General features: G+C 42.8%; 1 protein-coding gene across 10 annotated transcripts in view; it reads left to right on the top strand.

Annotated features, from left to right (window-relative positions):
- Positions 1-17,964, top strand: part of ITSN1 (intersectin 1) — a 1,522,922-nt gene that overhangs the window by 432,485 nt on the left and 1,072,473 nt on the right. For all 10 annotated transcript variants that reach the window (XM_078656938.1, XM_078656936.1, XM_078656937.1 and 7 more), the window contains one exon: positions 13,071-13,208. In XM_078656938.1, the coding sequence (XP_078513064.1) occupies positions 13,071-13,208 (138 nt within the window). The remainder of the gene's footprint in view (positions 1-13,070; positions 13,209-17,964) is intronic.

The raw sequence follows: 17,964 nt of genomic DNA, 5'->3' as shown, positions 1-17,964 counted from the left end.
GAGGCAGAAAGTGCAATAGGTTGCTGTTAGACTGCACAATCTGTTTCACACTGAAATGTGGAGTATGGTATCAACCGAACGGGGAAAGGACAAAACTAGATGGAAACAATTAACACAGAGAATTCCTGATGCGGAATTACTTGATTTTGTGTCAGGATGGGGAGGTGTAGGTACCCCATATTATGTGTAATGGTAAATCGTCTCTAGAAACCAAAAGGCAGTAAATAATTACTTGCCAAAAAAGGGGATGAAGGTATTTTATGATGTAAAACGGGTCAAAGTACAACGTTGGTGTTCAAGGAGAAACGTGTGTATTAAATACAGGGACTGTACTGCGCGGGTAGGGAGTTATTTATAACAGAAATGGTCTTTAACGTTTTAATACTGATGACCATGGTATCCCATCGTTTAAACCATCAATGTGTCCCCAAGCTGTACACCCAGAGTTGTTCTTTCTCAAAAAGTACATTGGTAATGCTTTTCCCGGTAGGGATCTGCTCAAGGATTGTCCAGTGGAGATCATTCGGGGTATGGTTTTGTTGAAGGAAATGCTCACTCATTTTGGTTGTTACTTTGCGGCACCTGATGTTACTGCGATGTTCGCAAATGCGCTGTTTAATTTTGCGAGTGGTCATCCCCACATCTTTTTGGGCAGGGGCAAGTGATCCGGTAAACCACGTGTGTGGAATTGCAATTTGTGTGTGCTCTCTGGGTCCATACTCTGCCTGGTTCCAGATCAAGCTGGTTTGTGTGTTTGGTTAGATGGCACACGCTACAGTTTGAACACGGGTAGTGTCCGGTTATTGGTGGCAGACCCCAAGCACTTGTTATTGATCTCTCGTGTGGCATGTTGGTAGGTTCTGTTTTCGGGCGTGTGTGGACTAGAGTCCCTCAAACTCCTACCTGAGTTTTTTCCCAGGTTTTGTTATTGCTGGTGATGATATTCCAGTGTTTGTTTACTGATTTTATTATTGCGTCTGACAGACTGCTGTATGTGGTAACACACGTGAGTGGTGTGTCTTTCGGTTCTTTCACGTTGTCTTCAAGTAATGCTTCTCGTGGCTGGTTCCTTGCACGTTTGTTGCCTCTGTCTAGGATTCTAGAAGGATATCCTCTTGATTTGAGTCTCTGGGTAAGGTCAGTGGCTTGTTCCCTGTAGTCCCTGATGTCACTACAGTTTCCCCGGATCCTTAAGTACTGGCCATAGGGAAGATTCTCTCGGCATGGTCTCGGGTGGAAACTCGAAAATTCCAGTATTGCTGTCTGCTTGTAGTGGGTTCTAGTGGTTAGCCCTGTGCTCTTTGCTGTTATAACCACATCAAGGAACACCACTTCCTCCTTGCTGCTTCAATGTGTAAATTTCAAGTAAGGGTCTAGGGTGTTGATCCAGTCCAGAAAGTGTTCCAGGAGGGTCTCATCGCCCTTCCAGATGAGGAGGATATCATCTATGTACCTCCTCCATAATCATATGGAGGCGGAACAGGGGTTACTGGTGGGTAGGATGTGCTTAGATTCAAAATCATGGACATACAATCCCGCCACACTAGGGGCGAAAGTGCTGCCCATGGAAGTTCCAGTGCTTTGGAGGTATAGTTTGCCCTTATACTCAAAGTAATTCTCTTTTAGTGCTATGGTAGCACATTGTAGAATGAAATCTTTAGATGTTGAGTATTCCCAAGTGATAGAGTCCAGAGCTGTTCCCAAAACTCTGAGGTGCCCAGGGAGTCTAATAACGAACTATCAAGTAAGGTACTGAATCCAGTGGAAATTAAGGTCCTAGAGAAAGGCCTTTGGTTTTGTCCCCACAGAAAGACCGGACAAATTCAAACTCCACTGCGAACTTTCTGAATTCTTTAGAAAGCTGAAACTCAAATCCTTTTTTGAGTCCAAAGACAAACCCACGACAGATCCCCCGAGAGGTGATACTAACCTGAGAGTGAAGTCCACCTTTGTACCTCCTCCTCACACAGTTCCACCTGAAATAACAGCATTTGAACAGTTGGTTTTCAATGATATCGAATCTCTACAAACACCGACACTTTTTAAGAACTTTACTGCCTTGGAATACAAAGCCCTCCAAGACCTACAGAACAATAAAGAAATCACCATCAAACCTGCTGATAAGGGGGGTGGCATTGTCATCCAGAATACTTCGGATTATGACAAAGCATGTCTAACCCTTCTAGACAACAGGACAAACTACACCCCCCTTACAATAGACCCCACACCAAAACTGAAATCACACATCCATGACCTCACCAAGGAAGCAGAAGAGAATGACTACATCTCCAAGCATGAGGCGGCATTTCTAACGGCAGGTGAGAATACAATACCGTATTCCTACACCCTGCCGAAAATACATAAGAATGTAACCCCACCACTGGGGAGACCAATCGTGTCGGGGATTGGTTCACTCCTTGAACCCCTCTGTGTTCTGTGATCACTTTCTAAAACCTCTAATACAGAACACCTCCACTTATCTAAAAGATACTAAAAACGTACTACAATTACTAGAAAATTTCGCATTTGTGGAAGGCTCCATCATCCTTGTTACATTAGACATAGGAAGTCTATACACGAGTATCCCCCAGGATGACCCCCTCAGAGTTTTGGGAACAGCTCTGGACTCTATCACTTGGGAATACTCAACATCTAAAGATTTCATTCTACAATGTGCTACCATAGCACTAAAAGAGAATTACTTTGAGTATAAGGGCAAACTATACCTCCAAAGCACTGGAACTTCAATGGGCAGCACTTTCGCCCCTAGTGTGGCGGGATTGTATGTCCATGATTTCGAATCTAAGCACATCCTACCCACCAGTAACCCCTGTTCCGCCTCCATAGGATCATGGAGGAGGTACATAGATGATATCCTCCTCATCTGGAAGGGCGATGAGACCCTCCTGGAACACTTTCTGGACTGGATCAACACCCTAGACCCTTACTTGAAATTTACACATTGTAGCAGCAAGGAGGAAGTGGTGTTCCTTGATGTGGTTATAACAGCAAAGAGCACAGGGCTAACCACTAGAACCCACTACAAGCCGACAGCAAAAAACAACCTACTGGAATTTTCGAGTTTCCACCCGAGACCACTCAGAGAGAATCTTCCCTATGGCCAGTACTTAAGGATATGGAGAAACTGTAGTGACATCAGGGACTACAGGGAAAAAGCCACTGACCTTACCCAGAGACTCAAATCAAGAGGATATCCTACTAGAATATCACCACCAGCAATAACCAAACCTGGGAAAAACCTCTTATTTCCTTTAAGAAAGGTAGGAGTTTGAAGGACTCTCTGGTCCACACATGCCCGAAAACAGAACCTACCAACATTATTATTGTTTATTTAACTTATAAGGCGCACACCTACCCGCAGTGGGTTTCCCGGCGCCAAGGGACAGATTAAAAGAGGGAAGAGAGAGCAACCGTATATCATTGCCGAAAGAGCCAGGTCTTAAGTCCTTTGCGGAAACGGGGAAGGATAGTTTTAGTTTTTATAGCAGCGGGCAGGGCATTCTAGAGCTTAGGCCCAAGGTGGGAAAATGAGCGGCCGCCCATCTTCGCCAACCTAAACCTCGGGGTCACAAAATCACCTTTGCCTGAAGATCTGAGGGAACGAGTGGGATGGTAGGCTTGGATGAGTTCTTGTAGGTATTTGGGGGCCGTGCCTTGTTTAATCTTAAATATGTAGCAGAGAGTCTTAAACTTGATTCGACTGGCAATTCTCAGCCAGTGGAGATCATAAAGTGATTGCGAAATGGAAGTTCTCCGCGGAACATGACCTAGAAGTCATGCAGCCGCATTCTGCACAACCTGAATTTTTTACAAAGTTCCTTGATCAGCTCCTAAATAAAGAACATGGCCAAAGTCCAGGCGGGAGACAACCAACGCCTGGACCACTGTCCTTTGGGTCGAGGCAGGGAGCATCCAGAGAATTTTGTGGAGCCATCTTAAGATGGTGAAGCAGACAGAGGCTGCCGCATAGAAAGATTCTCATCAATGAGAAATCCGAGTTTGCTAACCTGGCCAACAGGTTTGGGAGTGGAGCCCATTTCTTTAGGCCAATGTTGAGGGCCCCATGAGTCCCTCCCTTTGCCCAGGATAACAACCTCGATCTTGTCTCCATTAAGTTTTAGGAAGTTACTTCACATCCACTCAGAAACCTTAATCAGTCCTTGTTTAAGGGTTGAGATGTTGCCATCTTCCACACTAGAAAAGGAAAAAATAATTTGCGTGTCGTCAGCGTACGAAAATAGAGTAAGAGCAGCTTCCTCCACAATGGTGGCCAGGGGTCTAACGTAGATATTAAATAGTAAAGGACTTAAGATAGACCCCTGGGGAACACCGTACGCCGAGGAATACATTTTGGAAAAGGCTCCCGCAGAGAAGACCTGAAAAGTGCGGTTATTTTAAAAAGGAAGCCACGGAAGCCACCCAAACCAAAGCAGGACCCTTAACTCCCAAAGAGCGAAGTGATGCGAGGAGGATGGAATGTGACACCCTATCAAAGGCCGCACTCAAATCAAGTAATATGAGTGCAGATGTTTCACCGCGATCAATACAGTGACGCAGTCTCTCGGTGACTCCCAATAGCGTTGTCTCAGTGGAGTGATTTGCCCTAAAGCCTGATTGATACGGATGTAAAAAGCCAGAGCTTTCCACAAAGTGGGTAAGCTGTGTATTAATATGCCTTTCTAAGATCTTGGAAAGTATGGGCAAGAGGGAAATTGGCCTGTAGTTACAGTTTGGAAGGGTTGGCACCAGCCTTTTTCAAGAGTGGAATAATCATTGTATGTTTCCACTCCGGTGGAACAAAAGCCTCTCTCAAGGAAGAATTCAAAAGCTCTTTCAAGACACAGAGAGAGTCCAGACCAAGTTGTTTCAAAAAATTAGTCGGCAGAGGGTCACGCGGGGAGCCCGATTTAATACTATCCATACATAAAACAAAGGATGTGTCTGCGAAAAGAGTGCCCACGCAGCAATATTAGTTGCAGAGTCAGGCGCGCTACTGTGAGGGGATTCAAACGGCAGAGTAGATTCCCCAGAAGTAACAGAGGAGCCCAAAGAATCATAAATAAGCTCGACCTTAGTTGTAAAAAAATTCTGCAATTGAGTCGCATTGTGCCTTATCCAGAGTCGGGGGAGTGGGGACAGTATCAGAGCCTGCCAGCTTCTTTACCACTGAAAAGAGAGTACGGGAACAACTTTGGGCATGTGTGACGGTGTTGGCAGTATAGGTGGCTCTTGCCAATCAGCACAGTTAATGATATTCCCTAAGTGCACCTTTATAGTCCACTTTACGGGCAGGTGAATAAGAACGCCTCCATTTCCTCTGAAGGGCCTTGCATTTGGACTTCATATCCTTTAGATCTTCTGAAAACCACGGTACTGGGGGGCGGTGTGGCAAGGTATGTTTAGGCACCAGAGGAAGAAGGGTATTAACCGCAGCATTAAGCCAGTTCGAAACAGCCGAATCGAACGAAGGTACTGGCAAGCTGGTATCAGGCAAATTCTTAGATAAGAGAGCGTTAAGATCATCAACGTCGAGTTTACCACAACACCGGAAGCTCTCATGTGTGTCTCCACCGCCTTTAATTGCAGCCTCTGAAGGTGTCAAAAGGAATTGGACTGCGAAATGGTCAGACCACTCCAAGGGGAGAGCAGAGAGACTACAGTAAACAGGAGGTTAGACAGGATGGGATCCAATAAATGCCCTGCCGTATGTGTGGGACCTGAATTGCGCAGAAGAATATTAAGAGCTCTTAATCTGATAAAAAAGATTTACTGATATTACATTGCGAATCATCTAAATGCAGATTAAGGTCGCCCAGAATGGAGAAATTAGCAGCTTTTAGCAAAAGGGGGGCAATGGCATCAGGGAGGGAAGTAGCCCATAAACTAGGATTTCCAGGGGGGCGGTATATCAAGAGGCCGGACAGAGTCAGCTGAGGATTGACTGCAAGTTTAAACTGAGCAGCCTCACAACCCTGGAGAGGAAAAGCTTCAAATTTACAGCTATAACTCATTTTAAAAATTACTGCGATGCCACCGCCTTTGCCAATGCCTCTATCCTTTCTTACCATAACGTAGTCAGGGGGAAGGGCCACCGCAACATCGGTCCCTGAGCTAGCATGCAGCCAGGTTTCAGTAAGAAACAGAACATCAGGTTTTTCAGCATTAAGAAAATCAAAGATATTATTTTTATGTTTAGGGAGTGACCTGCAATTAATGCTCCAGAACTGTAGGTCACGCCAGGCAGGTGCTTCAAGACTAATTCTGGTATAACGCCGGGCTGTTTTCATTACCTTACTATAGGTCATCCTACCCAGTGAAAATCCACAGTGAAGGCATTTAAAGCCATGCATGGGAAGAATACAACATGCCAAACCAGAGATCAGTCATGAGTGCTTGGGGTCTGCCACCAATAACCGGACACTACTCGTGTTCAAACTGTAGCGTTTGCCATCTAACCAAACACACAAACCAGCTTGATCTGGAACCAGGCAGAGTATGGACCCAGAGAGCACACACAAATTGCAATTCCACACACGTGGTTGACCTTATCACTTGCCCCTGCCCAAAAAGATATGTGGGGATGACCACTCGCAAAATGAAACAGCGTATTTGTGAACACTGCAGTAACATCAGGTGCCACAAAGTAACAACCAAAATGAGTGAGCATTTCCTTCAACAAAACCATACCCCGAATGATCTCCACTGGACAATCATTGAGCAGATCCCTACCGGGAAAAGTATTACCAATGTACTTTTTGAGAAAGAACAACGCTAGGTGTACAGATTGGGGACACGCTTTGATGGTTTAAACGATGGGATACCATGGTCATCAGTATTAAAACGTTAAAGACCATTTATGTTATAAATAACTCCCCACCCGCGCAGTACAGTCCCTGTATTTAATACACACGTTTCTCCTTGAACACCAACGTTGAACTTTGACCCGTTTTACATCATGAAATACCTTCATCCCCTTTTTGGCAAGTAATTATTTACTGCCTTTTGGTTTCTAGAGACGATTTACCTTTACACTTAATATGGGGTATCTACACCTCCCCATCCTGACACAAAATCAAGTAATTCCGCATCGGGAATTCTTTGTGTTAATTGTTTCCATCTAGTTTTGTCCTTTCCCCGTTCGGTTGATACCACACTCCACATTTCAGTGTGAAACCGATCGTGGAGTCTAACAGCAACCTATTGCACTTTCTGCCTCTGTACATAATCTTCATAAAGCAGTAATCGCTATCTCTACGAGACAAATATAGCGTGTGTTGCAACTCTTGCAGCCGATCCCCTCAATAAAGCTTAAATCAGCGTCACCCTGACAGCAATACAGCTTGTTCCAAGCCTCGTTGCCATTTTTCTCAACACTCAAAGCTGATTGGCTACGCGTCATACCCCTGGCGCAACGCAGCGAGAGCTTGTGTTCCAAGCCTCGCTTTCAACAGCCACCACTGATTGGCTACGAGTCACAGGGATGACGCGAGGCACCGCTGCCGGGTCAGCCCCCTCGACCGGCCACTACTTTAGCGTTCTACCATCGGCCGAGCGCTATCCACGAGGTCCGGTCGAGAGGCAGAAACCAGGTACCGAGCGGGTGCCAAGCGTTGCGGGCGTGAGTTTCCTTCTACACCACTACCCACAGCTAAGTGTGTTTCGATGCCGTGTGCATCCCCTTTCACCACTAATACCAGTTTCTATTATTTTCATTATCTCCCCCCCCCCCCCCCCCCCTGAGACCTATGGGGCGTGGATCTTTTAGCTGACAAGTGAGAGTTCCCACCATATACTACTAGAACGCTGGGTCATTTTTAAAGTCACTGTGTTTTCACTTGCCCCGCATTTTGGCCCATTGATCTCTATTAATGAATATCGATCTATGCATGTCCACGCATCTGTCTGCACCCCAGACCGATAGATCCTGCACAAATATACCTATTATTACACCAAGGTCACGCAATTGTGACTAGTTATAAGCACCTTCACTCTGATATCGGTACTTTAGAGAACCCAGAAGACAGATCTTATTTACTAAGTGTTTGTCTCTTTACTTGTTTGTATGTCTTTTTCCTTTTCAAACTATACAGGTTCCTCTGATTTCGAGGTAAATCCCACAACTTGTTGGATTTGTTCTATTTTTCTTTGCACTTAATAGTTTTTACATGATTTTAACTTTCACGTCCTCAGGTTAGGGTGGGCCTTAGCGCGCCCATACCGCCGAGGTACACTCCCCATGGTCCTGAAGAATGCCCAGTAAATCACACACAACGGGCAGAAACATGTCGACCCCACTTTAAGTGGAAATATCCAAACAATTTACTTGGTAATTTCCCTACACATATTTTTAAATATGTCAGGTTGACCACTGAATAAAGTTTTTGTCTGGGATACAACCTTGACTTTTTTAACTCCCCTTTTCATACTACTGTCACAAAAACCAGCTCCGCAGTATCCTGGCGTTGTAGCACACCAGGGAGGCATTCAGCTTCTCCTGGTGGGCCCAATGATGAAGCATGTCACCAACCAGGGTGGTGAGTGAGGTCTTCCTGTTAAATCCAATGAGATTTACTCTTTCCAACCTTTCTCCTGTGATTGTGCTTACACACATAGAACGATAGAGGTAGAGTAGCCACTAGGAAGAGATTTGCTTAAGGTAAGTATCTTGTTCATTATGACTAAGAATGATAACACATACACAGATTGACACACGCATATACATGCTTGACAGACATGCATGGTTATGATTTTTAGGTCTCGTGGCGTGCTGCACATACGCGCAGTCGAGCTAGAGAGATTTTATATTTTTAGGTGGGTTACACTAGCAGGCTTTAAGCCCCGCCCCTCTTTTCCATTGGCTGGCGTCACCGTTTAGGGTAAATGGTGTCCAGCCATTGGAAAAGAGCTTCCTCTGGCGTACTCTTTTCTCTTTGTAGTCCGTCCCATTCGGATGGACTTCCCGACTTAATACTGGCGTAAAAGGTTTCTTATCTTCTTTATGGGGCGAAACACATGACCCCTAAAGAAGATAATAAACCTTTTACGTCAGCAGGAAGTCTGGCCGAGCCCGTCCAAGTGGGACGGCACAAAACAGAAAAGTCTACGTCTAATCGCGGCACCCGTGTTTTACTTGTAACATTAAAAGTAAAGCGCGGGTGCCGCGATTATACCAAAAGTAAAGAAATAGAAAAAACATCTATTTCTTTACTTTTGGTAAGCACAGGTCTTACTCAAGAACCACAAATTCACCCCTTTCGCCATAATAGCTCCTCCTGGTGCTCCACGATGACAGGGAATTTACTTGTGGATTTTTCAGTGATCAAGACTGCTGTGAGCCCTTTGTGACATGATTTGTACTTGGAGCTCCTGGGTGACTTAGGCTAATCCACGCCACTCACTTAATTGACTTCTCAGGACCTTCAATGAATTCTTCTCCATGTCCCCAACGACGAAGGTCGCTCTTTGATCTCAGTGACAAAGCTTCTACCTTAGGCCCTCCATGATGGGGACAACTCTGGGCCATCCAGTTATATCACTTCTACTCAATGATTTTTTTTTCTAAAACAAATAATTCTTGGTGAAAGGTACTGAAGGCCCTCAGTAAATGTTGTTCTAAGTACCATAACTGCTCAGAAACACATACCTCACCCGATTGCAGATCTTGAGTTGTTTGCAGAAGGTCCCAGTTCAAGCCCTTCCTTTTTAGAGCAGCCTGCGGCCTGTGCTCACATACTGTAATGTGATGTGACAGTGTCTTGTAGTACTTCTGTAAATGAGTCACTGGTACAGGACAGAGCTGGTAAATCCAGTATGGATAATATATGCACCTTATTAATTTGGACCCTGTGTTCCATCGTGAGGGCAAGCACTGCACTGTCTTCTCTCACAAAGTGTTTAATGTTGATACAACTCGTAAATAAACTGTATTCTTGCACAAACCCTTTGTTGTTTCCTCTTTTCTGTTGTTGCTTCATACTCTTTCACACACTTTGTACACAAGAGAGTCTAGATTTGCACTGATAAGCCACAGTGATACCATTGTTCACATTCTTTTCCACCAACACCAGGAACCGCACTCATATTCTATTCAAATGCAAGGTTCTACACACCCCATACCTGTGCTACAGTTAACACGCTTTACAACCGTACCATCATCAACAAATCTCTTAGTGCCGCCATCAGCATTCCTGTTACTCGAGTCCCAGATGGACATGGAGACGGACACGCGCTTTCAGGTTAAGAGTATGGTTCTGGAAGAAAATGTGTGACCGCATGTTCTGATTTGTGCTAGTACATTCAAACTCTAACCTACCGATGTAGGAACATGTGGTTTGTAGGATGTCAACAATCGCCTGTACTACAGCATTTGAAAAATAGAGTGTGTTGAAGGTTATCCTTCACTAGTTAGCCATGGATGAGAAAGAGCTAGGTTACAATACAGCCAAATCAGATGAGAAACTAAAAAGAGTAGTCTGTGCTTTGGTAATAAGTTAATCTAAGATGAATGTCCTCGATGAAGACAATGTGGACATACAGTAACAAAATAATAAAGTGGAATAAAGGTACCATGAACAATGTCCAAGCTATTGAATATAAAACATAGAATTGAATAAAGCAAAGGCAGTTAAACATAACTAGAGCCTTTTGTGAGGTGGCAAAGGAATCGAGATAAGAATGGACCTGTTGGCCAAGAGTTGGGAAAATAACTGTTTGAAGGTAGAAGGGGGAAAATTGCATCTAACTTCAGGGTTACACAAGATAGATCAGTACCTTGACATAGAGATGGGGTGAGAAGCATGCAATATCAGGGAGTGCAAATGATTCTATACTCTTGACGTAGGCAAAGAAGTACATTCATTATTTGCAGAAATTCTATTTGGTACCTCATAAGAGTGTGCTGATCTGTACCACCAACGGAAGAAAAGACAGTCTTCTGAGAACTGTTTCCTTGCAGATCAGCTGCCCAGATTTGCTTACTACTTGCATTTAAGGTCTCCATATTTTATTTGACTTATATCTGGAAAATTGGGAATTTCTTCCAAAGACCAAAACGTGGACTTGCAGCACAGATAGTATCTAAATTAGTGGATCTGTCATAGACAAGAAGGTCTCAATTACACATGGGCGATACTCATCATGAATAGTAATGTGCACAGGTAAAACAGAGAAAGGCACCTCATGGTCCCACCAAGGACATATGGATCTTCTATACACCATAATCATCTTAGTCTCATCATAGGCATCTATAAATCTTTTGTGTGCGAAGGTATGCGTGAACTGAGGTGGTAAAATATATGCTTATCATGTGTTCAGAGCTTTCCTACCTAAAAGTTAAAACTCTGATTAGAACTTACATTTATTCATTGCGTCTCTGAATGAATTGGATTCAACCATTCACACCAGTAGATTGGAGTTTGCATTTTCATAACATGAAAAAACAAGCATTGAAAATGCAACAGGTCTCGCCTTTGGTTAAGTTAAAGCCATTTGCTTTGCTAATTGTATTGTATAGCAAAACTAAGGCCTTTAACTCAATAAAAGGAGAGACCTATTGCATTTGTAATGCTTGTTTTTTAAACATAAGTTTGCAAACAATGTGTGACTTTGAAATTAATTTCTTCTTGATGGATCACGGACATTTTTTCATGGGGTTTTTAAACTTCAGATTTTTTTTTTCGTTTTAAGCAGTTTAAAGGTTTTTAATGAAAGAATAGCTAAGAAATGTACAGTTGTCCCACACTTTACGTTCAAACTGATATAAAGGCTCAAGACATCTAACGGATACACACAGGAATAGCTAATAGATGTACACTCCCAAAACACATAGTCCACCTGATACAGATGCCGCACTTCTGGCTCCATACAATCGACCATACACTGTTCAAAGAGAAAGGTCATGCTTTTGACTCGCACTCCTAAAACACTGTGACTGTGGTGGACATGTCAAAAATTCTTGGATGTTGGGGTTCCATTCTGCAAATCATACAAGATTTGACCGGAATCTTGGTGTATTTAAGCCGTCTAATGATTTTGTTTAGATACTCCGGGATGATAATTCATAATCGCTGGATTCAGTAACCGGATACCTTATTACTCATATCTTTCTAGCTGCAATGTTATCTGTAGTTTTTGGTATCAAGTAGCAGCCCCTCCTGTAAGTCTCTTGTAGGCTAAAATGTGGTGGATATATGCTACATAGAAAATGACGCAAAAGACACACAATTGATGAACAGAATGCAGAACAAATCAAAACATTCCCCCCCAGTCAAGAGATCTAGGTTAAATCCATCTTTTTTTTGCTCACCATGCCACCCCAGTTTAGACCTGGCCATATGCAAATCAGTCTTGACCCCGTGCCTCATGGGAACAGTCCAACCCGAACTGCCAAGCCAGATCCTCCCTGGACCGGAAACCAGCATCCTAGGACCGGTTTCGGGTTTCACCCCTCTTCAGCCAGGATAGCTTGATTCCAGTGGCACAGTGAGCCCAGGACCCCAGGACCCACATCTGGGCGTACCTGGCGCACTTAGGGCGAGAAAGCAAAAGACACACAATTGATGAACAGAATGCAGAACAAATCAAAACATTCACCTTTTGCTTTTTTTGTTGTTTTTATTTTTGCTTTTTGACATAGAAAATGACAACAATAATAAAATGCATTCGAAAATTAAGGGGCCGCCTCCAGAACATATATGAAGAAAAATGTGTCTTGTAATGTTAATGCGCCTTGTCGTGTGTTGTACATTTGGGAAGTCGGATAGTGAGAGGATGAAATAATGCATCATTGTTAATGGAGGTGGCAATGAAGTTGTTTTGAGTGACTGGAAAGAGATCCAGACCGGTGAGCATTATTACTAGTATTAATTCTAAGCTAAGATTTCCACTGAAGTCCTCTGTATTGGAATTGTGACTGCATTAAATGAGCTGATTACATCCTCGCCACTGTACTGTTTAAAACGTTTAAAAGCGAGGTTTCCTTTCATTCAATTTTGACGGAAACAATGCAATGGTAAGAATTCTAACCCAATCCACTTTCTGTCAATTAACAGGAATCTGTCGGACATTGACCAAGACGGGAAACTCACAGCAGAAGAGTTTATCCTCGCTATGCATCTAATTGACATGGCCATGTCTGGCCAACCTTTACCACCCGTGCTGCCTCCAGACTATATTCCACCTACGTTTCGGTAAGATGTGTGCAAGAATTGACATTTGCACTAAAATAGCTGCTGAAGAAAGTGGACGCCTCTGCTACAGATAACGTTCATAAAAATGTGGCATTAAAATGATCATCCTAGTGATTATAGTGGGAGATATTCTGTTTTGTACAGTTTCTCATGATACACTGCACATTTATTACATTGCTTTAGGATCTCAAGTTTAATGTATTCTAAATACTTAACTCTCTGGCTCTCTAACCAACCTTGTTTAGAGGTCAGTGTTCCACTATCCCTTACCTAAACACTTCTCCACTCTTACGCTACTCGTTGGAGTACACTGACTGAAGAAGAACATCTCAAATAATTAGTCCGATCCTGAGTTAGTTAGGGCTTTTACGCCCCTCTCCTAAAATAAAAAATATCTATATCTATATTTAGATATATCTATAGTAATTATCCAACAAAAGATCGCCACACTCAACAAGTCAGTTCTTCAAAAGTTACGGTTTATTCAGCACAGTTTTCACCACACCACCACCAACGTTTCGACCAAGAGATGGTCTTGTTCACGGTTAAAAAGAAACAAGCATTGGCATAGCCAATAGGTCTCGCTTGTGGGACCTTATAAGTATTTTGTTTTGCAGCACAATATCCTTGTAACTAAATACTTATAAGGTCCTACAAGCGAGACCTATTGGCTATGCCAATGCTTGTTTTTTTGATGCTGCTGGCAGATTCATCTGAGGAGCACTGAACTCTTGTGCATTGTATGTACAAACTGATCAGTGCACTGAATACGTACATTTTGTAGCTATTATAGTCTGTTTAAAATGTTACCTTACGATGTTTGCCCAGTTATAGCGTTGAAGTGCACTTTCACAAGTAAAAGGCTGTGTCTGTCAGTGAGGTTGAAGATCATTTAGTTGAACTAGCGGTTTGTCAAAGTCCATTGGAAGAAAATAGTACTATGGCGGCAGTAGTGATACATGAAGCAAAAATTACAAGTGAGCATGTTACAAAAGCAAACGTTACGTTACATGGCGGCAGTAGTGATACATGAAGCAAAAATTACAAGTGAGCATGTTACAAAAGCAAACGTTACGTTACATGAGGCAATAGTGACAGTTGTGCAAGTATCAAGAGCAACAAATACAAGAGGTAGCAAACGATATGCAATAGCATATCTGAGGGAACACGGCCTGGGGGAAGAAAATGCGTGCGCCGGGAAAGGAAGGCAGAGAAGGGGAGGGGGGAGGAGAAATGCGAGACGGCGGCCAGGGGAGCGGCGAAAATGACTAATTAGGGGAGAAGAAGCCGCAGAGGGCACGCTGGGCGAAGCCCTTTGATGTGCTGTGCGGCAAATGGAGGGAGGCTGATGCGCGTTCATGTTTGAACACGTGGTTCACATGAACTGCATGAAAACGCCAGCAAAAAGCTGGTGGTTTCATGATGTTTTCGCCGCTTGAATTCTCGCTCCGCTCGATGCGCATGCGCGCATTGATAGGTCGCGAGACCTAAAAATATATAGATATCTTTATAACATGCTCACGTATACCAGTGACTTCTAGAATTTAATGTAGATCTCCAAATCTCCCTCCCTTGCGTAACATCATGGATAAGGTCATCTCTGCTCAATGTCTGAACCACAACTCTAGTAATAATCTTCTCAATTCCTTTCAGTCCAGTTGCACCCCGATACATCACAGAAACACCAACTGTCCAAGTACTCCGAACTCTGGATGCAGGCGGTGTGGCTTTTCTTCCTACTGAGCAAGGTACCTTGCTGAACATCCACTGAGCCTAGATGGGGAAATAAGGTTAAACGTTATGTGGGCTTATTTCCTTCAAGTCAAAAAAACCCGCAAAATGTTAAAATGGATACCATTCAGAAAATAGTTCCCTAAACTGCATGTGCCCCAAGGATCGATCCTCTGTGTCGCCTTTCAGTCTCTACATAGAACTATTTGGTTAATTGCTGAGCAATAAGCATATTAACCTTCATTAATCCGTTGATGATACTTGACTATAACTAAAAGTATCAAAGATCTTGACTGCAAACTTCCTGAAAAAGCTAATCCACTGGATGACTTCCTTCTTCCCCCAGTTGCTCAAGAAAGACTGAATTCCTTATCTACTTGACCACTCGCCCCATAAGTGCAGAATCCCTTTATTAGTATATCAGTTAACAATTGCACCCTAAACAGTTCCTTGCTTCATCAGTAATCCAAACCAAAATGTTTAGCACATTTTTTAACTTTTACACTACTTCCTTCTAAGTACACCAACTTCAGAAATGCAAGCCTAAACCCATACTTAGGGTTCAGGACCAGTATAGGCACTGGGGCTTTGACATTAAGATAATGACAAAATGATAATGACTGGCCTTCCTCAGTCTATATTGGCCCCCTTCAAGGCTGTGCTACATGCAGCAGCCTGAGTCGTCACAAGAGACTGTTTCAGGGATTCTGCTCCGGAACAGATCTATGCTTGGGATCAAAGAACAACCGCATGTAGGGACCGAGTCACCATACCACCTCAGTATCTATGAGTCAGAGCACGATTAGCTATAGGGCCTCACTTGGCCTCCTAACCTTTCCAGAGATATAAGTGATTTGGCACCCAAGAACACAATACTTTCGTCCGTCTCCGGTATCGCGGCAACAGGGCACCCTTTCACTTGCACTTGTCCACAATAAGATAGGAGAGACACTAATGAAGTTTACAATGTTTATTTAAACTATTGTGCTCTTAAAATGCAGTATTTACACCACAATAAGACAACAAATGCCTATTAAAAACATCATCAGCACAGTTAACAAACCATATACCATAAATTGCCCTGTCGTGATCAGACGGATTAGCTTAAACCCTCCCGTACTACTGATCGAAATTATTTTAGATTATTTATCTCTGGGATTAGTGGCAGACCCTGTACCTTAGCATAAATAGGTGGCTGGTCTACATCTCAGCTGCCTTAGCACTCTTGCTTCAGGACTTTCGCTCAGTGTGTGTGTGTGTTTTCAGAACCCCTGTCTTCAGTTATGACCATGTGTGTGTTCACAAACAACAGCTGCATTCTCTTGTTATGTCTAGGTGCTAGTATATGACCAGAGAGAATAGCAAGGGACAATGTTGTTTGACCTTGTCAGGGGTGCACAGAATAAATGCCAGAAAAAGAATAAAATATGATAACTTGCAGGTTCTGTGTGAAAATACAATGTGGCACAAAGGCAAATTTCAAATTTTTCAAATTTATTTATTTATGATTTTGGAACTCAAATGAGATCCACATAAAAAAGCAACGACCACAAATACATTTTCAATACAATCACAAATAAAAATTACAAAAAAGAATAAACATTTAAAAGCTTTCAAAAAAGTTAAAATTTTTATAACAGAACATTTCATTAGGGGGATTATAAATGGAATCTAAGAATGCAGGGGCTGAAAGAATACTTAATTGAAGACAAATTGGTCTCAGCCATTTACGCCTATGAGGAGTTAAGGCTGGACATACAAAGAGCACATGGGTGATATCCTGAATAGAAACATTACAAAGATTACACCTAGCTGAGGAGCTGTACCATCTGGACAATAATTTATTCAATGGAAGTAGGTCCTGCCTTAATAGAAATAGGAATCTGCGCACACCATGGGGGAGATTCCAGGTAACATATGGTTGCACTTTCTTTATTAGGCAGGTATCAATAATCATGGAGACATCTTTCTTCATGATGCAAGCTTCCCTATCAATCTTAAAACTTAATTCCCAAGATGCCAGCTTCAAGGTGGATTTCAGTTGGTGTGCAGATAAGGTAAATAAAACTGATTCATCAAGTTGTAGAAGATCAACTGCAGTTCTGAAATTTTACACAATTAAAGAGTGCTCTTTGAAAGTTCCTAACAGTTCCTTTTGAATAAGGTATCTTAATGTGCCAGATTCTCCCCTTGCAAGGTTAAAGACCCAACGCACTATCCCTGCTAGGCCCTGGACCCAGCTACTACGCAGGCCGAATGCCAACCTAAGCGCGGCTGTGGAACATGCTGTATTAACTGTGGTTCGATACCGCAGAATTTTGCCTTCCGTAGTATTTAAAAAACCCCAATTACTTATATCAAGTAATTCAATACCGTATAGTAACGATGCTGGGATTTTAGCGCGGAAGACTTCTAACAAAATAGCAAAATGTCTTTTACCTGTAGAGTTGTAGAGGGAGAATAAACTTTTATCTTGAACAATTGCTTTCCGGGAGTTATTTGCTATGTGAGCCTTTTTCACTTAGATTTCCAGCAATAGCCATTCCGAGGAAGACATAAGATTTTACCACTTCTAATCTTTGTCCACTTACAGACCAAGGAAAGCTCACATATTTTGGTTTTTTCCTTCCCGTCATGCACATTACTTTACTTTTTGATACATTTTTCTACAAATAATGTGCCTCAGCATATACATAGAGTGCTTGCAGGCGATTATTTAATCCTTTTGGAGTTAAATCCAGAATTAATATATCGTCTGCATATAACAGACAAACAATTGGTGAACCCCCCAGGATAGGTGCAATTCCTTCACTTGTGGATAAGACATAAGGGAGATCAGATATATAAAGGGAAAATAATAAAGGGGCCAGTAAACAGCCTTGTTTCAACCCATTAGCAGAAGGGATTACTTTGGACAGTCCTCTTTCCCCACCTAACAAGATCCTGCACCAGGTGTTAGAGTGGAGAGCTTGAACTAAATCCAAAAGAATGGACTGCATGCCAAGGTCCGATAGCTTCCTCCACA

This window comes from Lissotriton helveticus, chromosome 8, assembly GCF_964261635.1.
Source record: "Lissotriton helveticus chromosome 8, aLisHel1.1, whole genome shotgun sequence".
Classification (NCBI taxonomy): domain Eukaryota; kingdom Metazoa; phylum Chordata; class Amphibia; order Caudata; family Salamandridae; genus Lissotriton; species Lissotriton helveticus.
This window is presented reverse-complemented; position numbering and strand designations above follow the sequence as displayed.